The 24,986-nt window shown below is 38.4% G+C and overlaps 1 protein-coding gene across 2 annotated transcripts in view; it reads right to left on the reverse strand.

Moving 5' to 3' along the window:
* Positions 1-24,986, reverse strand: part of ctnna2 (catenin (cadherin-associated protein), alpha 2) — a 330,513-nt gene that overhangs the window by 204,163 nt on the left and 101,364 nt on the right. The window contains exon 8 of one of the 2 annotated variants that reach the window (XM_076884890.1): positions 19,479-19,807. The exons of the other annotated variant lie outside the window; for it this stretch is intronic. Within the exon in view, the coding sequence (XP_076741005.1) occupies positions 19,541-19,807 (267 nt within the window). The 3' untranslated portion in view covers positions 19,479-19,540. Of the gene's footprint in view, positions 1-19,478; positions 19,808-24,986 lie in introns of those variants that run through there. 2 annotated transcript variants of the gene reach the window in all.

Genomic DNA, 24,986 nt, shown 5'->3' on the forward strand with positions numbered 1-24,986 from the left:
GTGCAGTGGTTTACACAAATCCCTTTGGGGTTACATCAGGAGGGTCATCCAGGGTGAAAACAGACTGTCAAATTAAACATGCTGAGTTAGCCTTGTAAGTAAGGGCTTCAAGTATGTCTCATTAAATGAACGGGAAGTGGCTAAGCCTGCTTATACACCTCTGGACTCTCCTCATTTCTGATATATAATAATTTCAAGAAGCCCAATCGTACTGTGTACGGCAAAGACGTTAAGTGTTTCAACAAAATGCCAACATCCAAGCGTATATAACTTAATTAACTTAACAATTAACTTAATTGTAACTGTGCCTTTTTAGCACTATGAAAGTCAGCTAGGTTAGCTGTTATTTAGGTGACATTGTAACAGTTTTTAACTAAAGTTGGTTGATGTCAAGTGCTCTAAACAAGTGGCCAACCAAGTTAAAATGTTAAGTATGGGAATATATTTGGGATAATATGCAATTCAATATTTGAACAATCATTAAGTTATTCAAAATGTTGTTGTTGTTGTTTTAAAAAATGTTTTTTTAGCAGTGCCTGGTAGGATGTAATGCTATTACAATTTCTACTGGTGCCAATGAAGCGTGTATCACATTCTCAGATTACATGACACTGTAAAAGCAGGAGAAGCATACAAGGCTGATGACCACTAGAGCCACCAGAATGTTTTGTGTGGAAACGAACAAAAATGGCATCCAGCGTTAGTTAAGCTAGCATGTCACAAACCTGCCACAGCTATGCACATTCATTTGAGAGCAGTTTGATTTGGGAGCGATCTTCCACTTAGTTCCCATTGACTTTCAAATAGTGTTTTTGTCTTAAGTGCCCACCCCTGCTATGTACACACCACAAGTGTGAGAAGCAGTGAGCCAATTTGTACTAAGAAAATAAAGTTTTTTAGTATTTCATAAAGGCTTTATCATTTTTCCAAAGACATTTCCGCTGTGTGAACCATTTGAACAGTTGACAGACCCAAGGAGCCTGTGGTGGTTTATCTCCTGCCAGTTGATGTGAAAGAGCCTGCAATTCTGTTTGCCTACTTGCATGCACCAGTAATTACAACATGATTGATTTGTTATTTCAGCATGTTCCCTCTGCTCTCTTATCTACCCTCTGTATATATCACTAATTTTTAAACTTTCTACTTTTACAAACCTAAATGTCTCAGCTTGCTTTTTCTCCTCTCTTGCTGATTTGCCATTCATACTAAGGTTTGAAATGAGAGCTGAAATTTTCATAGATGCATTTCACACAATAAATCAGGCTCGTCTGTGAAACAAAGCACCGCCTAACAAATTCCCTTGGGTCTACAATTTGCCAAGAGGGGATATGTTCAGTTGTCATTTGTGTTTAATCTCTACTCCAGAAACTGTCAAGTAGATATTAAACTCCGTAAGGAGTAGATAGGCAAAAAAAAGTGTAAGAGAGCTAAAGTTATGGATTCTCCCCATTGTTCAGATCTGTTTACTTATGAGCATTTACAACACATCGCACATCTCTTTTAACAAATAAAGAATAAATATATTTATTTCCTAATCCCTGGGGGAGGCCTCCGGATTCTGCTTTAATGAGTGCCATACTTATTGATAGAATATTGTTTAACTGCGCATGCTTGCCATAATTAAGAGGGTGAGACTTATTCATTCCACCCCAGAGCGAATAACCACAACTTTAATTTAAGAAATAGCAAAAATGCTTCATTTCACAATTGCTTGCATTTGATGCCTCATATTTCTAATTAATGAGATAAGGAAAAGAGACTTTTGATGAGGCTTGCATGTGTGTGTCTAAGGCCCGTGTGGACACAAGCTATCTCTCAGAAGGCGACAGCCTTGAGGTGAGTAATCACCTCCAGGGATATTCTATGAGAATGGCCTTCTTAAAGCTATTAATTAAGCCTCATCTCTCACTGCACTTACCTCAAGGTAGGACACCAGAACTGCAGCCTCCCCCTAACCCTTTGTCTTTGCGTCACCCTTTTGCCCCTTCTGCCTTCCTTGCTTCACTGGCCTCCTATCTCTCCTCTCCTTTGCTTGTTTATCCATGGGTCTTGTTTGGCTGTAGGCTATCTGGGTTGCCCAAGAGTTGCAGCTCTATTCTCAGTGACAAGTCCTTGTGGCTATTACAGCAAAAAAGAGCAGTAAGCTCGAGGCGCACATGCTCACGCATCAAATAATAATAATAATTTAAAAAAAGACTGTCCAGGTTACAAAAATACGCCTGTATGAACCTTGATTATAAGAACATTTTAGTGAATAAGAATTGAAGCCAGAAAATTTGTGTATTGAACACAGGTTGGAAAAATACGACATAAATTAAACTATAAACATATATTAACATAAGCATTTATTTAATGACTGATGTGTTGGTTTTTACTTTACACATGTGAGTATATAAATGAAAAAAAATCATTGTTTCAAATGATAAAATTTTATTGTAAGTATGCATGGATAAACTTAATATGCAACATCTGTGCTTCCTGCAGTATTTTTTATTTTTTTTGCTTCACCCTTTTCACTGTTTTCTTAAATCTGTGTTTCTATAGTATCTGAGAGGTTCCAGAAATAAAACTAAAAATATTTAAGCAACTAAAAATAATAATGGCTAGTTTAGGGGGGACTTGTTAGTATGGTAACATAAAGCATATATGGTTAAATCTGTTTTGATCCTCTCTCCTTAATTTTTCTCAGAATCTCTGAACTTCTGAACATCGAGCAACAGTGATCTACAAACAGTGCTAACATGTGATCGTGACTCCCCAGTAACGTTGCCATATATCTGAAATGTAGACTTGTTTCATATACAGGTAGCATCAGATACTTCTTCCTTCCCTTACTTCTTCTATTACAAAATGTAATTTTAATATAAAACATACAGTAAAAAAGGCCTGTGAGCTTTCTTTTATTTGATTTCCTCGTCTTTTTTTCATGTTTTTTCATAGGTTCATATGTAAAATCTAGAATGATCAAATGTAAATAAACGTACAAAGAAACCTTGTCCCCTTATACGGTTCACTTATTCCCATCTACTCCATATGCACTGTAACTCAGAGCAGCATGCCCACCGGGAAGAATAATTTATGTCCCACTGTATCTGCCAAGCAGTTGCATGGCTTGAACAGCGTGTTTCTCAGGTACAGAAAGAGAAAGGGAAAATAAAAAACCATGATAACAGTAATTAACAAGGAAACTGAACATATATGTAATATCAACCAAAAGCAATTTGTGATTCTGTTATTGCTGTGTTCTGAAGAAAAGGCACATATAATGTGGACTCCATTTGCAAGGCACAAATTAAACTATTCAGTGAGGCTACTGAAAAGCGCTACTAAGGGATGTGCTGGGAGCCATTCGGTCTACCGTGTCTCATAATGTGCATTAACACAAACCTTATTGAAGAACATTTTAAGTTTATATAAAGCCATGTTCTGCATATACATACTCCAGACGTGGCTGTCACATTAAATTTATAGTGGAAATCAAGAAAGCTATTATAAAATCAGTTATTAAGGAAACACACCATGTTTCCATGCTGCTGACTCTGCCCTTAAACCAGTAGATGCCTTGAAGGGTTTTTCGAGCTGACTGAACACTGCTGTGATGAAAAGGCTGCATGTCAACACTGGAATCCAACAGGCACCTTCACACCTGTGTTTTTATTTGTAAGACTTTCCTGCCAAGGTAAATAACATGCTTAGTTGAATTCAAAGCTCTAAGGATGACACCAGATCACAGCATTTGTTGGGTGTTTATTGACACATATTTCAATTTATGCAAAGTAGACACCTACAGTGTGCATCCTCCAGATGAAGGAAAGACTTTAAAGCGAGAAACTCAATCGCTGCATTGTTTTATTTACTCTGATCTTTTATTGATTTATTTATATGCGCTGTGTAACTTATTTGTTTGTCAGTGTGTATAGGCCTGTTACTACTGTTTCACATGACTGCACTGTCTTATGAGGTCTTTGTGCAGTCTAATCAATTTGCTCTTGCGTCCATCTATTTTTTTAAGCATATATACTTATTTTTGGTTTGTTTGTCAAGAAAAATGCTTCACAAATCAATACTCCATCAAAACATTTATTTTAAAGCAATGATCTCAAAAGCTTGAATCAGAAATGATTCCGACTTCCAAACAGTTACTAGAGCTGATGATCCCAGTGTGAAAAAATTTACCTCAAATTATTCCAGTGAAGGTTATACATTCTTCTGAAAGTGACTATTTTGTGGGGGTGTCTGCTCTATACAAGTCCCCGTCCATTACAATGGAAAATATGTAAAATAACTACACTCACTGGCCACTTTAATAGGTACAATGGACATATTAGGTCCCACATCCCAAAGCTTTTCTATTGGATTGAGATGTGTTGACTGCGGAGGCCATTCGGGTACAGAGAAACTCACTGTCATGTTCACTGCGGATGATGATTTGAGCTTCGTGACATAGTGTGAAGATGGATACACTGTGGCCATAAAGAGATCGACATGGTGGAAAATAATACTCCGGTAAGCTGTGGTGTTTAATAAAATGCTCAGTTGGTACTAAAGAGTCCAAAATATGCCACACCAGCACAACCAGCCTAAACCATTGACCCATACAAAGCAGGATGGAGCCATGCTTCCATGTTGTTCATGCCAACTTTTGACTGTGCCACCTGAATGCTGAGAGGGACACCAGACAAGAGGTGGAAAAGTCTTTCCTTTTTGTTTTTTTCTTTGCATCATCTGATGTGAACAAGCTCAAAAAGGCTGTCTTGGTTATTAATATCATTGCTATCCATGAAACAAACATTACTGATGACCTTCCACAGTGAATTAAAGAAAAAACATATCATCTCTATACTCTTGTGTTTTTCCTCTTTACTGATAATAACAGCTTCATTTTTCCATTACTGTTGCTTTCTGAATAGGCATTCTCAACTGAAAAGCTTTCTGTATTGTTCATGAAGAATATAAATATCATGAAGTTTCTTTCATTGTTCATGAACAATAAAACTTTCCACATTTGCTGGCTGAGTTAAGAATATCTATGATGAGTTTAGTGAAAGAGATTCTAAACTTCATACTGTACAGTGGAGTGACACCTATCAGTGCAGTGCCAGGATTTCTTTTTTTAAAGCTGTGATTCTTCTAAAATACAAATATAACATTTCCAAACAATGTCAGGAAGTGGGGCTGTGTATGCATGAAAACTATACAAACTAAATTAAACAATGTTTTACTGATACACGTCAGTCAAGTCTGCAGAAGGAACAGATAAAATGTGAAAAACCGACTTCTGCCCGAAGCAGAGTTTTGTTCTGTGGGAGTAGGAGTGCAACCGCTGCTGAACAAGTGCGAGAGAGTTCACAGTGTGAGGGGAATATATCATGACAGAGAGAAAATGACCAAAAATATCCATTAAAAAGACCTTCACTCCAATATGAGCTATCACCAATTCAGCACCTTGGGGGCAGAATAATCTTGCTTTTAAACAACCTGCAAGTTGCACTATCAAGCAGAGTTTCTGAGACGAGCACGAGGACAATGTGAAAAACACATTGGTGTAACTTGGTTAAATATGGGTGAAATTACGGGTGAAAATAGAACCCTGCATTCTGATTTAAGCTTTTAATGGGGATGTAACGAAATGTATTTGACTCAGCCTCATTTCAGTCATATGTATATAGCAGTTCTTCGGTGTTCTGGGGTAAAAAAAATAATTGTTATGTGTCTTCTTATTGTTTTTTTTGTCATCAATAGAAATAATGATAGTATATATTTATTTGTTGTGCAAATGTTTTCGGAACCTAATGGGTCAAAAACTAATTCATGTGACAGGCGAGAGATCCATAAGGATATCCAAATTTAAAAACTGTCCCCTTTTGATCAACTATCAAATGCAGTCCATTGACTCCTACCTTCATTTCATTCATTCATTAGACGAGCCTAAAGTGTCTTTTTAGGCTATTGATAATCAAAGTGGACACTTTTGGGTAAATTCAGTTAAGAAAGGAGTGGCAGCTCTCTTTTTAAGCCATGCAAGTCCAGGAAAAGGAAAATCTACAAATAGGCAGTGAGATCTGAGGAAAGGCTTAGGAAGCACATATAGTCTTAGATGTGAATTAAAGAAATTAACATTTAATAGAAGAATGTCTGATGAATGTCTGATGAATGACTGTTGCACAGTCAGCCATCCCAAGGCTTCGCAGCAGTAACAGAATCCTTACATTTATCTTTAAGATTTTGTTGAAAGTTTTCTTGAATAGACGTGGATAAAGCTAATGAATAACAACCAAAAAGATTCCGTCTTTAACAACAGACCTCCGAGTGCAGTATTGATTGAGCTGAAAGTGCGATGGTTTGTGAAAATCGAAACCTACTAAATAATGTAAGGGACTTAGGCAGAAACCGTGTTGATATACAAAAACTGCTAATCCCTGCAATATTTGTGATGAAGTGTGGAATGGAAAAAAAAAAATCATATGGCTGCAAATCTGAAAATTCCTGGAGGGATTGTTTCAATTTCAACATCAGCCTGGAGATTTCTCTTGTCCTACTTAAGGACAAGCTCACTGTGTTTCTGAGCCATGCCTCAGACTGTTTCTTGAGTTTCACTGTGCTGCAAGCCAAGGCTGTTGTAAGGTTAAACTATCTGACAGCTCCAGTTTCACGGCAAACAACACACATCCTCGGGCTGATTTTCACATACTTAGTAGTGTGTATTCTCATATGCTCCATTTAGATTGATCATGCATGATTAAGCTTGGTTATCGGTGCCTCCGTTGCTGAGCGCAAAGTGTAAGGAGATTGTTCAGAAGGAGGAGAGCTGGGAAAGAAAAAGAGATGTAGGTGGGCGAAAGAGTGAATATCTAAATATACTGTAAAAGACTTAATGGTCTCTGCGTGTGCATTGCATTAGTGTTCTTCACATGTCTCTGTGGGATTTCTCCTTCTAAATCTTTGACTCTCCTGTACTTGAAGCTTGGGCTGCAGAGGTGTCTCATTGATTGAACTGAAGGGTTGTTAATAGTAACCAGTTTTGTTTGATATTAATCCAAAAAGAGCCCTGTATGAGTTTGCTCTGGGATGTCATTTTTTTCACTAACGTCCATGTGAATGACTGAGAAACAAATTACATATAAATTCCCTCTGACCGAGTCAGGAACACTTCAGTACTTGAAGTTAATATATATAAATGTAGTAAGATGACAGCATCAGGTGGTTGATAAGCAATGAACAAGGACTTGTGCCTAAAATGAGATACACAAAACTTCTGGGGAACAAAAAAAAATCCCCCAAAAAAAATCATCAAAGCTACTTTGGACTTTGCACCCTTTCCGTTTTGAAAAATGAACCTCCACCCCCCGCCCCCAACACACACACACACACACACACACACACACACACACACACACACACACACACACACACACACACACACACTCCCCATGATTTACACACAGACATTAAATTTAATTAAAACTAGACCTAAGGTGAAGCAGTAATGGCTTCACACTCTGGTGACTACCAGACCTAATCAGGCCAATAACTGCACTTTTCTTTTTTCTTTAAATGCCAGAACACAGCGCCAAATTCTAGCCTGAAGGACTGAAGCACGTGCTGCCACCATCCACTTGGGGGTGATGACACAGTCTTCATATACAGAAAAGTCACAAGGCCACTGTTTATTTTGATGGTTTGACTGTCTGAATTTCTTATCATTAATTTGAGAATAAGATCAATCAATAAATATGTCTGATAACTTCTGATGTCTTGCCATAAAAATTTGAGTCCAAGTCCTGGCCTGTGCAGCTGTCCAAAATGAGCCCCGCCACTGCAGTATACCTACACTTAAAAGCTGTGACAGATGGCGAGAATAGGCCTGCCATTAAGCTGGGCTATATTCAAAGCAAATGCCTTATGAAAAAATAGATCATGTATCTTTCAAAATTGCAAACGAGGTTTGGATAATGAAAAGTTCATTTCAGCACACTGATAAGAACTCCTAAACATTTTCAAACAAAAAAACTAAATGCACTAGAAACTAAAAAAAATCTAAATTGTATTAAAAACTGAAAGTCAAAATAAAAATAAAACCTAATTACAAAATACAAAACTAAAACACTCTGGTATGAATCCATTTGTAGCCACTGTGCTAATTTTTTTGACAGTGTATTTAATTTTTGTTTTAGTTTACATGAACAGGATTTTATTAATCTGGTGGACAGTCACCACTTGATTCAACACCGCACCACGGCCGCCTACTCTTTTTTTCCCCCTATTTCTTTCAAACTGTCCTACATTAAGGTTTCTAGATATTCTTAAAAGTATTTTTGTTCGCCTCGTTGTCAAATCGAGGGTATTTCTTTCCTAAATGAGCCTGCTTCTGCCCAAGCAGATGGTTGTACAACATGCAGGATTTATCACTGTTCATTTCATACAGGTGTGCATGTCTTAAATATAATATGATTAACCAACTTTCTTGTGCATACAGGCAGTTCCTATGCACAGATTTAGAACGTGCATGCTCTGAAAAATGAGGCCGCTGTTACTTGAATGTCTATTCTTGGCACAACGACTTTTACCAGAACGCCTCATCTAACACTTCACTCTTAGACATGCAGCTCCTTACCAGATATAGATTATACCAGAACAATAACACATATGAATGTTGATGAAGCTTGCAACACTATGCACGTCAGCGTAATAACAATTTGCTTCATTAAGCAACAAGCTGCGAGTGTTCAATCTATAATGTTACTTACTTACTTGAATGTACAGGATGCTTATAAAGGACAAATTAGACAACCAGGTGTTGAGCACCATGAAAAGTAGACAAGGGAAAGGAAAATCTACAGAAAACCAATAAAAATCCATAGTTTACCTATGCATACTAGTGATAGAAAATTGTTGTAATTGTTAGAAGCCAAAACATTTATTGAAATCAAAAGTTAAATAATGAAAATCATATTCTTCAAGCCCTAGTGTGTGTGGCGGTCTTTAAATAATGTGTGTTAGGACTCTGTACTCTTGAAAAGACTGATATACATAAAATATCTTTAAAACAATATCAAGCATAGGGGTTCATATTTTTGTGTAATGAAATAAGAAGCATCGATTAAATGAGAAAACTGCAACAAAGCTGTAAAACTAGACCATCTGTTTAAAAAGGAAGTATGCAATAAACCTGGTTCTTAAGGGAAAATAGGCAAACACAAATAAATAAATATTGACCAATTCAGCTAGCCACAAAGACCATTAAATCAATCAAAACATTCTAATATAGTGCAGGTTTTTCAACCAACCTGCATTGATTCCTGTAAATGAACTTCCAAATGCATAGTAAATCCTACAGGTTTGATGTAACAGACACACAGCTCTATATAGAAATGCTTTTCTGGCATTTAAATACAGTAATAAAGCTAACAAAAATCAATAATGCATTATCAAAGAACAGGGGAGAAATGGGTGTCTATAAAGTACATGATCTAACAGAACAACAATCTATTTCTTTAAAGGTCAGTAAGCTATAAAGCCTCGCCCAACTGCACAACTCCCTCTCATTCTTCCCTGACACTATAGCCACTCATATTTTTCCAATATTTTAGGGAATTATCACCCAGAAGCCATGAAAAAGCATTTTAGACCTTTCTCGATCTAAGTAATCGCTTTATTAGTGACACAAAGATGAGTTTGTGCTGTTATATGGATCCAGAGGGTGTAATGAAATTTGACTCTGCTGCTGAGTAACGATGAAATAAAAAGGAGAAGTTGACCAAGAATCAATATGATATACAGCGATCAGTCACAATATTAAAACCACCTCCTTAATATTGTGTGGCTGTTGTGTGGCCCTACCAAAACAGCTCTGACCCACCGGAGCAAGGGACCTCTGAGAGTGTCCCGTGATGTCTGAAACATTGATGCTGGCAGCAGATCCTTTGGGTCCTGGATTTTAGGACCCTCAATGGATTAAGTGTGGCAGGGATCATTGCTTTACACAGAGGGTGGTTTGGGTATTCTGCCTTGGTGCTATCCATAAAACTAAAATCCAAATGACCAGGAGCCAAGGCATTAAAGCAGAACACAGCATTAAAATATAATATACTGCTGTCTTGAATGGATAAGGTCGGCTAATTCATCCACATTTCCGCCTCTTCTGACTACTTTTAAAGTACTTACAGAAACAAGCAGCATAGTTAAGTTTGGTTTACTTAAGTTTAGGTAAGTTTCAGCAAGCAGACTAACAAAATGATACCTGTATAATCACATGAGAGTGTATATCCTAGTTGGCTACTTGTCATATTCCTCCATGAGCTGGCATGATCTATTATATTAGTTTATGTATGATGTGAAATTGTATTGATTACTAAACTTACTGATAGCCATCAGTTAATCACGTAAAGGTAACTGACATTAGCTGTTATCATTATACTCATACACTGGTAACAGGAATACACTGGTCTCCCAGCTGTTGTGCAAAAAACATGACAGTACATGTAAGAGTGCAACATAATAAAGTAGTATATGACACTATGCCTTGTGACTTTTTTTGATCAATACTAGCTTGCAGACATTACCTCAGTATAACTGTGCACAAATGCAAGCAGCATAATGAAGACTCCAGTTCCATTAACCGCCATGAGTAATAACAAAGAGTATTTGTTAGTATTTCAAGAGTAAAGTTTCAAGTGCAGAGCTTAATTTATACTCAGTGCACGCTGCTGATCTCGCTCATGCGGAATTTATTTTGCCACATATTTCATCAGGAAGGGCTTCCGGCATTTAAAAAAATAAAAAATAAAATCTGCTAAATCAAACATGCGGAGCTACCTGCTGTGGTGTGGTGACCTCTAGGGAAAAGCCAAAAGTTTGGGGTTTCTTTTTAACCCATGTATCTCATATGAAGGTTCCTTACCTATAAAACATTTCACTCATGTTGCCTCCTATCTCGTATTTCGCTCATTCATGTCATTCTAACCTCCAATAATTCCTTCGTTGATTCACAAAGAAGCAAGTTCGGGAAAAAAAACAATTATCATCGTGGAATTTGGAGGCACCTGAAAACTTGTATATACATTATAAAAAGGTTACAAAACATGCTGAAAAGGTTGATGGCATCTGTTTAGAGGTTGTACAGTATCACAAAGAAGCTCTTTGGATTATGGATGGGATATACTTAGAGTAAGCACATGAGCTTGGCAGTAAAAGGGTCACCATGGACACAATAAATCAGTTTCCTGGAACTAATAGCAGGATGTATGATGAAGCAAGTGGGGGATTTCATCAATTGTGTTCACTAATACCAAAGTATTTGGCAGTGTTAGTGGGAATAACATCCCAGTTATTGAAATAGAATACATTACTGCTCGGTGCTACATGTAGATACCCCTTGATGGCTAATCCTGTTTTCCTCAGAAACAGCTGTTGACAGATAGTGAGACTAGTCGAGGTCTCAGTCTATTTACATAAAATAAGGGATTGTCTGTTCTCTAAAAGGACATTAGGATTGACAATAACACCTGATTAATATAAAAAGCAAGCAAATACCAACACAATCTATTTTGCACACATCATTTCACATTTACACCTGCACACAGCTTTGTACACACACCAGCGGCAGCACAAATTATACACACACACACACACACACACACACACACAGGCAGGTATACTTTTTTAATGCAAATTGTGACTTGCAAGCATGAATTCCTAATGCAATTAGCTGACTGAATCCATAACCCTAACATATGTATCAGCTAATACAGTTAGAACTTAGGTCTTTGCTTCCATGTCTGCTCACTTAATGATATTATGGTTGATTCTATAGTTTGATCCAGCTATCAATGTCAATCATGTTAGCACTGCTCAAAGCACCAAGCCCTTCAGGGGAAATGGCACTGGAGGGACGGGGAAGAGAGAATGGCTGGCAGCTTTCTAATGCAATAGACCTGCCAGAACTGAGAGCTTTTTATTACATTAATATGTTCCTGGATAATTCTATCTCATCTCCTAATATGACTTAGCCTAAAAACCCAATTAAAGTCTAATTTATCTGATCACCTCAATCGGAGACGGTGATGTGAGGGCGTTCAGACAGCCATGTGCTGGTTGCTCGCTACCGCCCACAGAGGATTCTGTTTCGTCTCCGTCCCCAGACCAAAGAAGTTAGAATGGCGAGTACGGCATGCAGCTTCTATTATAGCTACAATTGGCACAATTGGTAAGCACATGGAACAAGAGTCTCATCATGGGACTTGCTGTTATCAGATGCACAAGGAGGTGTTATGCATATTACTTCAAAGATTTTAGGAGATATAATAAACTATTTAACAGTGTGAGAATAGAAGCTGACGCAAGTGAGACATCATTAGACTTAATGATTCAGTCGGATTGACTTTTACATCAGTGAGATTTTTCTTGCAGATTTTGACAATCATTGCTGTACTTGGCAAGCTTTTTACAAACACTGCAGAATCCATCAATCTATTTTCTTAACCGCTTATCCAATCCAAGGTCACAGGGGAGCTGAAGCCCATCCAAGACAGCGCTGGCCATGAGGTGGATAACACCCAGGACAGGCAATTCTATCACAGGGCTAACACAGAGAGACAGGCAACCATTTGCGCTCAGTTCCACACCTACAGCCTACTTGCAATCACCCATTAACCTAACATGCACCTCTTTGGACTGTGAAAGTAAGTCCCAGTATCAGATGGAAAGTGTACATACAAACTCCACACAGGAAGGTCCAGGCAATCAGGAGAGCACAAGACACTTCTGTCTGTGAGGCAAGAGTGCTAACTATTGCACCATTGTGCTGTGATGTGCAATTGCTCTGATCAATCAGTGGAAAACTTTATTTATTTATTTATTTAACCACATGCCAGGTGACTGGAGAGTCAAAGGGCCAATCTTTTATCTTTCAAAAGGAGTTTGGCATGAGGGGTTAGACACCCTTGTGATCTTTGTTTTCTGCTGCCATCAACTCTTTGCTTAAAAAGTATGTCAGTGCCTAAAGAGAAATAGATGTATATTTTGGTGAGATGCAGAAATACAAGGAGATCACCTCAGCTGTTGAGGTTACCCTTAAGCTGTGTCCACACATGATGCAATTTGCAGCATACGTAGCAACTAAATGTCATGAAAGTGAATGACATTCGACAAAATGCTGGCGTTAAAAAAATGCTGACAACAGATCTCCAGATATAAAAATTTTCAGCTTTGAGGCATCCAATTAAAAGTGGCTGCCAATGAGAGCACAGGATACTGTTAATTGACATTCAGTGTGATCTTGTAGTAAATACATTATAGGGATATTGAGGCAACCGGCGTCCAGAATGTCACGATCAACTGGCAATCAACTTCAAAGCAACCAGCAAATTGCTTCCAGTGTGGACTTCAGCTTTATATCCTTCATGTCCATCCCAGGAACCCTTCAAGCCAGTTGATTCCAGAACCTAATTAGTCTGAGTTATTTAAGGAGTCTTCTGTTTGGCTCAGGTGTGGCAATCACCATCGCCATGCCATGTGACTAATCTCTCTGTGGCGATAACTACAAATCAGCCAGCTGAAAAAGAGAACGCAAGAGAGACAGAGTAAGAGAGAGAGCAGGACGAAAAAGAAGCATTATCACTTCTACAGTTATAGTGTAAAAGATGCAAATAGCTTCAAGGTCTGAAAAGTGAAGCCAACATAGAAGTGTCTTAAACCTGCATTCTTTTAATCGCAACTAAGGGGCAATACTTGTGCAAAGGTCGTACAGAAGTCTGTAGGAAAACAGCTCTCTGTCCTGAACTCAATAAACACTTTCATGAGGAGTTTAAGCGTTAGTCACTCATTTTGTGTCATATTGGAAAAAAAACAAACACACCTGGTACTTTTTGTTTAAATGTTTATTTAAATAAAATGTTGGCTTTTCTATATGTTAGAAAGGAGGATTATCCATGTATGAAGGTCATTCTGTGCATTTTTTTATATTTTAATAGCACATTTCATTAACTGCATTAAAATATCTGTATTAATTGTTTCATTATATGGATGTCTAATGTCTCCTTGCACACAAGGGTGGCTGACACGTCATGTCAGATAAAAACAGGAAGGCCACTGCAGACATGATAAGTACTGAATTCACTATTCTATGACAATTACATGATCACATTTTGCTCAGTAAGTGTTTAAAAACCTACAGCGTGATCATTGATCACACGTCATCCTCATCATTCTACATCTGTCTCTTTTGGAAAATATTAATATAAAACATTTCTTACACACAAAGCTGTGAATTCAAAGACTATTTCTAAGACTTTTAAGTCCAAGGACAATAACTCGAACCAGAAAATTGCACAATTTCAACAAATACCATCACAGGAGGGAATATAAGTTATAAGTATATATAAGTTTGCCTCGATGGCCAGCACAGTCTGAAGCTGAAGGAAAAAGCACCTGTGGGAGTCTGTGGAATGACTGGAGGTTGTAAACATAAATTCATGGCCAAATCAGCAGAAGCTGCACTGCACTGAGTCAGCATTGTATATACCTGACCTTAATGAAAGCATTGCATACCTTATGTAAAGCACTTTGAAGGCAAAAAACCTTTTCATGACTCACCTCTTCATCAAAGATTATTTATTTTTATTATACATACATGCGTTTGTTTTGCACTATATTATAATTTCAAAAATGGGCAAAGAAAGACAACATGTGAAACAAATGATGCTGGAACCAAGCATGACTTGTTGTGCAACAGGATTGAAGAGCGACTGCTCATAGCTTCAGCAAAATTGTTTGTCTTTTGTATATAAAGCGCAGAACAAATTAACATAGCAAATCTTCAACTATAGCTCTGTTGTATGTTTGGCAAAGTGCTACAGTTATTTTTTTGATGGAGATCCTTCTTCTTAGACTGCGTGGGCTGCTTGGTGCAGGGACTCTTTTAGAGATTTGGTCCATCTGCAGGGAGGTGGCCTTGTTATCACAATGGACGACATTCGCTGCGGGTTAGCTGCTTCAGCTGTCTCCAACTCAAGCTCAGAAAGAAGGGGTGGGAACAAACATGTCCTCTGGGTGTCCTAAGGGCTTTAAATAAACTAACAGTTTTTACCTAGATGTTCAGGCCAGTCTCCTACAGGGGCTACATCTTCGAGCCAGGCTTCAACAGCTGAGAAAGCTAAGTTGCTCGAAGTAAGTGGTTTGTTGGAGCACAGTGGATTGCGGTTTGTCGTATGGCGCATTAGGTGTTGACAGATGGGAGGCAGAGCATGGGACACTGTAGGGAACCAGTGATTTATAGCTAGGTCTAGGACATCTAATGTGGTGTAAGTGCTGAGTCTGAAGGGACCGTGATGAGAGGACAATTGGAAAAAGGGAAGGAATAAACAAAGGAAATAAGTAAAAAGAGGACATAGGTGAGAAGTTACTGTCATGGAAAAATCTGGCAAGGTTTTAACAAGGAAATCAGGTGCTTATCAAAGGTCCACAACCTAGTAAGTCAACATTTCAACAGTACTCATGAACTCAATAATATAACTTAAAGTACTGGGTGTGCACAGCTCTGTGTATCAGATGAATCTGTCCTTTCACAGCACAATCAGATCCTCATGGCACACATCTCTACAGGTGTGCTGAATGCAGATGGTTTTGTATGAAACCCCACTGTGCTGTGTGAAACAGATTAAGTTATTTTATCACCAGCAGAGGTGTGGTAATTACTGTACATTTATGTGCTGCTGATTATTGTCAAAAGCTATGGTGTGCGTCTGATCTTAAGACAATGGAAAGCCAGTTATTTAATTGTTAGTCTTGGAGAGGGAGAAATTAAACAGAAATTTCATGCTGATTAAAGTGCTCATGACTGAAGTAGTGCTGTGAAAATATGTTGGTTTTTTTAAACATTCTGTTAAAAACTTTTTTAATAGAAAGTACCGTGCAAAAGTCTTAAGCCACCCCTCATTTTTTTTTATATTTTTCTTCCAAAGAACCTGATGTAACTTTTTTTTATGATCTTTAGAAATAGTTCTTCAGGATTTCTGAGGAGAGGTTTTCTTTAAACATTAGGTCATTTTGACCTAATGACTGACTGACCATCTGAAGTGGTCAGTCATTGCACTTGACCACTTTCAGATGAATGTTTGTTGTATAAAAAAACAACAACAAAACCCCAAACAGAATGTAACAGGAAACACACACAGTGGAACACTATCAGCCATGGATTGACCTCACATAGACCGCACATGTTTTCAATCAATCAGCTGCAGCTACGGATGGGTATCGAAAACCGGTTCTTGTTGAGAACCGGTTCCCACTGTTTCAATTCCTTGGAATTGTTTGCCATTTTTGCAAAGGATTCCCTTATCGATTCCAGTCGCCCCGAATGACGTCACCACATTGCAGAGCATCATTTACCTGGCAGGAAACACGTCGCCTCAAAACTTTAATTATACTTTACGAGAACGGATGACACAAGGGCAACTTGCAATACTTGCTAAGTAGATATTTTATTTAAGGGAGGAAACACTACGAATATGCAAAAGCATTTGCATATTTGTTTGTGGTCAAAGGCTTGCACCCATTTGCCACAGCAGATTCGCTAAGTGAATGTGATTAATTGTAGGCAGGGACATTATTGGATATTCTTGTGTAATTGCTACAGAATAATTTATGTTATACTTTGTTATTGCTACAGACGAATATTTATTTTATTGTTTTACATTTACAATTTTTTTCCTAGGGACCCTGTGACACCCCATTGAAGAGCCGTAGGCTGTGGATCTCTTAAGATCTCACTGTTGGGTTTGTAAGGCCATGTTACTCCTAAATTTCTATCTTGTTCAAAGAGAAGAATAAAATCGTTAAACAGAATCGAAAATGGAATCGGAATCATGAAAATCTTATCAATACCCATCCCTAGCTGCAGCATTTCCCAATTTAATAGCCAAATGTAAAGAAATGGTGGCATAAGAGTTTGTTATTTGAATAAAAGATTCCAAATTTTATTGTTTTGTCATTTAACAACAGAGTGTTTGTAGCATCATAAAAATTAAATAGAAAACCAGAATCAAAACAAGAAAAGGCACTAATACTAAGCAGGAAAAAAGAATGAGAGAAACAAAATAATGTTCTTGTACTTTGTGTAGAAGCTTAAAACCGAACAGTCTTTGAAGATAAAGTAGTGTCATCAGACACATGGGCATTAAATTGTTAAAAATGAGGAAATCAAAAGGGAGACTTGGTGGTGTTATGACCAAATAAGGATTAATGAAATTAAAAGCAAACAGAGAGAAAGAAATGTGGTGCAATTCCCTATAGGGTTCATCATGAACAATGTTTTTCCAGCTCCTTTTGTGCTATAACTTTGTGAAAAACATACAGGAATTATATCGATTTACACTGCATGTACACTTTGTGTTTACGGTGATAGTGATAGATCCGATGGTTTGCTATTAATTCACAGTCAATGCTGTGTTGAGTACATAGAGCAGCGTCTACAAAAACTAAGTGTAAGTTAATATTCAAGCAACAAACCCCCAAAATCTGACCTAGTCCCCCAGCAGAAAATTCTGGTACACTATTAAGACTTAAAGTGTGCTGAGCTAAATTCACTCCCCTTGCATTTGTTGCAGCTGTATTTACAGCAAGCTGAAGATTTTAGAAAAAAAAAAGAGCACCTCAGAGAAGCAAAAGAACAAACTTTGCTGAAACACGTTTCATTATAATCACACTGTGTGATTTCATTAAGTAAGAAAACAAACTTTAAAAATGGTGACCCTGTGGTCGGGTCAGGATCCTTATGCCCTGAACAGGTTCAAATCCTGGCAGCCTCAGCCATTTGGTGCATGTTATTCCCCTGGTCTCTTTGCCCCATTTCCTGTCTCTCTTCACACCAACTGTCAAATGAAGGCTTAACATGCAAAAGCACATATTTTTTTGTAAGGAAGTTTGTGGACTGATGGCTGAGTGTTGAGCTACTCAGCCATCAGTTGCCAACGCTGATGGCCGAGCATCTAGCCAGACTGACACTTTTCATCTGAGACAAAATGGTCTGAGGTCGAAACTGCAGTATTACAAGGCCACAGGGTACAAAATCACACTAGAAACCATTTTGGGGGTTCGGCAATGTTTTGTTTTTCTCTTTTCCAAACCTGTCTTATATATCACCAGTAGATAAAGTGTAGCAAAATACTGTTGGCACCATTTATCCATGAAAATAGACAGTTGCAGAAACAGGAAAGCATTAAAGTTTGTATTTGGCAGTGCCCTCTAAAACAGAAAAAAGATAGAAAAAAAGATTTATTTTTTTTGGACTTTCCAAAATGCACTTTTTTCTTTTTCTCTTAGCCCAGAGGCTCAGTGACCACACCTTCCCCAAACACCTTTGTGCGCTCATTGATCTGTAAATTGTCTTCCCTTTATTTTAATCGTTGTTCTAACGCTATCACACTCTCATCTTCACTTTAAGACAGTGACAGGTAAAGGAAGGAAAGGATATTATCTGTGTGTATGTAATCGGTTACGCAATTGTTGACTGAGCATTCTACATGGCAACTCCCGGCGGAGCCGCATGAGCAAGACGGCCATCAGTCTCACGTTAATGATCGTCCTACCTCACATCTCCCGTTTAGTTTTATGTGCCACATCCAGCTAACTGTGACATTTGTGTGCTTGCTATCACACTCCCTAAATCCTTCTCTCTGCTGCTCACCGTTTTGTCGAGTTGCCCCCTGTTCACCTGCCATGGCTTCTAGCTATGGCTATATTCTGCCCAGGCTCCCTTGACCCAGGCTGGCAATGCATTACTCCCCAGATCAATTGATAGATTGGCCCTGTCTGAGCTGCCGTAACTAAATCAGCTGCTCCTGATGATTCAGCACCAGCAAGGGAGCCGGGCCTGCTGTCACCAATCACAGATCACCAGCAGCTGAGACAGGTATGGACATTCTCCTGTCACTTGAACCTAATTTATTGCCAGCTACCACATTGATTAACCTTGTGCTGTGGTTGAAGCTTCCAATAAAAATTTGTGTGTTGTGAGGCAGAGGCAATACGTGGGAGATTGTATGAAAAGGAGGAGGAAACATAAAGGCAACTGGATGTTTACATTACTTCAACAAACTTTGAACAAAAGGAAACACTACACCGCCAGGAGCAGGTGGGTGGCTTTTGTTCCATTAGGCAATTTGTTTCATCATGAAAATAAAGTCTTTGAGAACCAAGAAACTTTTGATGTACAAGTGCTCCTTATTTGTTTATATGTATACACACACACACACACACACACACACACACACACACACACACACACACACACACACACACACACACACACACAATAAAAAGTGTGGTCACCTACAAACCAAACTTATCCACAGACTTCTGACTTCACCTTAAAACTGAATCTGTTATATGTGAAGCTGCTTTAATGTGATGACTCACAGATCCTATGGTGTCCAAGTGCTGCCAGCTGCCACTAAAAGCTGTTTTTATTTATATATGTTTGACTCAACTTAGCGAACGTGTAAGGCAAATCGAACCTAAAGCTGCAGTTCAGGTTTGCATTCAGTTACTTGTTTCTTTTCCCCTCCCTGCCCTCTGCCATTTCCACTGACTGTCTTGTCATATTCAGGCACTTCCATCTGCCCTGTGGTAACCCTGAGCCTTCCTGCCTTTCCAGGTCACCTGATTTCCCACACCTACATGGATCGCCATTTTCCCTTGGCCTGCACCAACTGTTTCTTGTAGCTCTGTAACCTTGAATGCCATTTGTGGCCTCCTGCATCTTTTTGGACCCTGCCTGTTGCTGATCTCTACCTGCCATCTGACATGCCATCTGAAAAAGGAAAAAAAAGATTTTTCCATTCCAAGCAATGAATGTTACTGCCTTATGGTATAGGTTCATATAATCAGTCATGAAAAGTGGCCTGTTTTAATACGGCTCTGAAACAATTAACGCTTTTTCATTTACACTTAATTCCTAACACTTAATTATTTTACACGAGAAAAATAAGAACAATTTTATTTAGTAAATCACAACTTTGTAAATCTTACAAATCTTACAGTATAACATAAATATAATAGTGTTTGATATTTACGGTCTATATAGGTTAAATGTGGCAGATTCACATACCTGCCTCTGCCTTTTACAAATACCTTCAAACATTTCAACTGTTTGATCAGTGTTGCTCGGTCATGTGCTTAAATTCTGAGTCTAATGCCATGCATGAAAGACTACTGAATGGCTTCCCTAGAACAGGCTGTTGATGAGCTTTAAAGGGCCTCAGGTGATGATTTCCTTACTCAAGGGAATGAAAGTTAATTCCTTAGAGAGAACTCTTTTGCTTTTTGTAATCAAATACATCAAAATCTAAATTTAATATAAGTCTTAGCAAAGCTTCACTTTTAATTTAATTCATTTGACAAATTTGCACCTTTTTAAGAGCCCCAATCTTTATTAAATAATGCACTTTATAAGCAGAGCTAAAGTAACATCGTCATCAATGTTCAGTCTTAGCTCAGCTGTTGATTTAACCTCATTGTGGATGCTGAGCAGAGAAGTGGAGGCATTTTGTTCTTTGTGTCTCTATGATTTACTCTGTGCTCGTGCTAGGACAGCCAGGGGCTGTCAACAATCTCCCAGCTGTACCCTCTAAAACACAACTCATGGGGCTAATGAACCAAGGCACAATTACTTTAGCAAAAAGCTGCTTTGCCTTAAGAGGGGGAGAGGGCATCTTGAGTGTTCATAAACACTCACTTGATTATAGTTTCTTCAAGTGTAAATAAAACAAGACAATCACTGTGGGTATAACAATACATTGTGAGAAACAAAAGCACTGATGATAATAATAATAATATAATAATAATAATAATAATAATAATAATTATTATTATTATTGTTGTTGTTGTTGTTGTTGTTGTTGTTGTTGTTGTTGTTGTTATTATTATTATTATTATTATTATTATTATTATTATAAATCCTACCAGTGGCTGGACAAAGCTGGACTTAAAGACTGCATAGAGGCACTAATCAGAGCAGAACAGGAACAAGCTCTGAGTACAAGATCCATAGAGACTGGGGTCTATCACATCAGGCAAGACCCCAGGTTCCTGGTCACATCTGTGCCAAGTATGGCCTGGAAGTCCAGTGGTCAAAATGGGAGACGCCACCTAGGGTGGTCGAGAATGACCGAGCTAAGATCCTGTGGGACTAGACGTTGTGATACTGAATGACAGTAACATCAGGAAGTAGGAACACGAGAAGATTGAGAAGCACCAAGGGCTCAGAGACGAGCTGGAGAAGATGTGGAGGCTGAAGGTAACAGTGGTCCCAGTAGTAATCTGAGGACTTGGTGCAGGCCCAAGCTAGGCGAGTAGCTCTGATCTCTGTCCAGAAGAGCGGAGTCCTAGGAACAGGTAAAATACTGCGCAGGACCCTCAAGCTCCCAGGCCTCTAGTAACACTACCAACACTATGACAACAATAACTTTAAGTACACGCTACTGTTAAATGGCATACCACAGTGTGTATATTATATATATATATATATATGTAATAGTTTGATCCACGTATGATGCTTCTAGTAGCCCCTGATCATATTCACATGTGGAGGATTGAAGGTTTATTAAGCCTGCTTGTTGATCAGTGGCCACTTCTAAATTTAGGGTGTTTTTTGATCTGCACTGTTAAAATACTTATTTTACAGATTAAAATGTGCTGTGATTTCAGTACTTTTCTTTTTCATTTATGTCCATGTCAGCTGCCCTGTGGTCAGCTAAATGCTCTGCCGTTCACTGAGCACAGATACACAGTAGATGCAGAAGGCGATGACTTTGTCACTTAAGGGGCAATAGTGAGTTACTGTAGTGTCTAATCTTCCATCAGTCTAACATGAAAGGAAGATACAGTAGAGCTGTCTAGAGAGCGCATTTATCTTTTATACAGCCTGTGATTTTGACCACTTGTCAATCATGTTGAAGAAGTCATTTAGTGGATGAAATAGAATATGTAACAATGGTGGAAACACTTGGAAGGGATAGACAGAGGAGTCAGACAGCTAGGATTTGCTTTTTTTTAGTCTAGCAAAGACCACTGCAATCTTTGTCTGGCCTCCAGAATCCGAACTAACCTGGTCCCTGCAATCCATCCACACAGCTTCCAAACCTACCTGTGTAAATAGAATTAAAGTTGACAGTTTTATGGCTAATAGATCTGTTTCTTACTGATTTATTTACTGTCTCATTCAATATGGAAACAACATTATGTTTAATTAACACATCATGCTTAAAGTGGTCTAAATATCTCATATACAGAGATATTAACAGAGACACACCGCTACTTCAATTTTCTTCAAACCTTACTACAAATTTTTTTAAGAAGTCAAAGGCAATAGTTAAACACAACTAAAAAAACATAACAGTTTTGGCTTCGACATCAATTCAAGGACATTTTACCCAGGAGACACATACTGTACTGCAATTATCCTATTAAAACCACAGAGGAACTCTGATGTAATAACGACCATTATTAGATCCCCATTGTTTTTAGACAATGACCACGAATGCCACAACAAACATATTATATTAGCTGCACAGTAGGAAAGGCGATACTGTTTGGATCAATAGACACTTGCAGGCTGCTCATTGGTCACAAAGGGCACAATGATTCAAACACTGGCACCAGTCTGAGCAGGTAACACACACATGAAAGTCACTCAATTGTCACTGACATGGCATTCTGATCTGTGAATACAACTACACTAAATAATAATGCAGATTTTTGGTTGTTTTTCCATACGGTAAATATTCCTCACTTTCTTTAAGGAGACAGCCTTGAGAACTGATCACAGCCTGGCCTAGATTGTTAGAGTAGTGAATGGGATGTTCAGCCTCTCAGTCCTTTTTTGGTGAATCCCAGTACTTCACACAGTCTTGTTCCCAGGAGCAGTACGATCGTTTACTTTAAATTACAACCTCATTTTTGAAATCCTGCAGCTTTCATTTGAAAAGAAACTAATGCTTCACAAAACTACCTCTGAATAACTGAAAAGAAAGGGCAGAGTATTGTTCCTTGTATCATATTAAGTACTAGCAGTATAACTAGGTAATGGTAACCCCCAAGCTGCCTTTTTTCACAGATGGTTATATGACTGTAGGCTATAATGACCGATGTTGACTCTAAGAGCCATTTTTAGTAGGTCACATGGGTATAATGCCATCATTTCTAACACAGCAATAACTCACAAGCAGTCTCGGCAAACTAGGGATTATCTAAAAAGTCATGCTGGCCTAGTAAATGTCCCAATTACAAATATATGGTCTCTATGATTTATGACAAAGACTGCCAAGTTCATTAGATCTCAATACCAATATTACACTGTCATTAGCTTCTTTTAAAAAGAATGAATGACAACGTTTTAATTTCTTTCAGTTCCGCTCTTAATTTTTTGACTGTTGAGTTGGTAGCAATAATGTGACCATACAGACGAAGAAACAGATTAAAGCCTGACACTGAAACGCAGAAAAAGTCTTGTGAGTGACAGTAAAATCCTTTGCATTCTGAAGAAAGACCTCTTTGCGACTGCAGAGCAAGTCACCAACAAAGATAGGATACTGCGATGCCATGGGTTAGTGACGTTCAACCATCATTGACTGGAAACTGGTTTGCAAATATTTCTAAAATATAATTTGGTTTGATTTCACATTCACTACTATATGTTAAGAAAAGCTACATCACTAGGGCTGCCACGATTAGTCGACTATCAAAATCGTCGACGACTGATTTAATAGTCGACGCGTCGTTTGAAGCTTTGTAAGATCCCAAAAGACACTGGAATAAGTAGCAGGATTTAAGAGTGTAATAACGGACTGAAACAGAAGATGGCAGCACTGCATGTACAAGGATGCCAGCTGCCGTTAAACCCCGAAGAAGAGGTAGCTCTGTCTCAGGATTCATAGCGCGGCCCAGCTCAGTTTCCAACAATGGCGGCAGCTAGTTAGTTTTAATATTACTCTTATTATTCTTTCTGGGTCACAAAATAAACGTTTAACATATTTTCAGGCGAGAATGTAGCTGTGTAAACCTCAAATATCTGCTCAGTTTATCAAGACCACATATTTTCAAAAGCTTTCCGACGTTTTCGGAGACGTCTGTTACCCACTAGCTCGATAGCTAGCCGGGGGCAAGGCAGGGCTCACTAGAGCCCGTGAGCTCTACAGAGGGTTGTGCGGTCAGCTGAGCGCACCATCCGCTCCGAGCTCCCTGACCTGCACTCAATCTACAGCAGGCGGTGCTGGACCAAGGCCAGGAAGATCGTGAAGGACCTCAGCCATCCCAACAACAGACTGTTCTCTCTGTTGAGGTCAGGAAAGCGATTCCGCTCCCTGAAGACCAACACAGAGAGACTGAGAACGAGCTTCTTCCCGCAGGCGATACGGTCTCTCAATCACACCACCACACAGTACTGACCCACACATACAGTTCTTACACACACTGGACATTCTGGACATTGTTTCACTTCATTACTTAAATCACGCTGCTGTTATTGTGTATATATTTATTTATATTTCTTCATACATTCTTATATAGTTCTATATTGTGTATTTTGTTGTACAGTTATTTTATTTTCAACTTTAATTTATATATTTTATCTTATTCTCCCAGTTAAATTTACCCTTCATTCTAATTTGTGTTGTACAGTTATTTCATTTTTAACCTTAATTTATATTTTATTCCTTCCTAGTTAAATTTACCCTTTTTAATTTTTCATATTTATTTCCTATCTTATTCATAGCCTTTTCCTTTTTTGTTTTCTTTAGGTCACGAGCAGTTGTCCAAGCATTTCACTACATATCGTACTGTGTATGACTGTGTACGTGACAAATAAAATTTGAATTTGATTTGAATTTGAATTTGAGAACACCGCACTCCCGGCAAATCGTTTTCAAACGCACCGCCGTCTTTCGCTACTCAGGTTAAAGATGATATATAAGTCACTTAGATAACTTAAAAAT

This window comes from Maylandia zebra, linkage group LG6 (assembly GCF_041146795.1).
Source record: "Maylandia zebra isolate NMK-2024a linkage group LG6, Mzebra_GT3a, whole genome shotgun sequence".
In the NCBI taxonomy this organism is placed as follows: domain Eukaryota; kingdom Metazoa; phylum Chordata; class Actinopteri; order Cichliformes; family Cichlidae; genus Maylandia; species Maylandia zebra.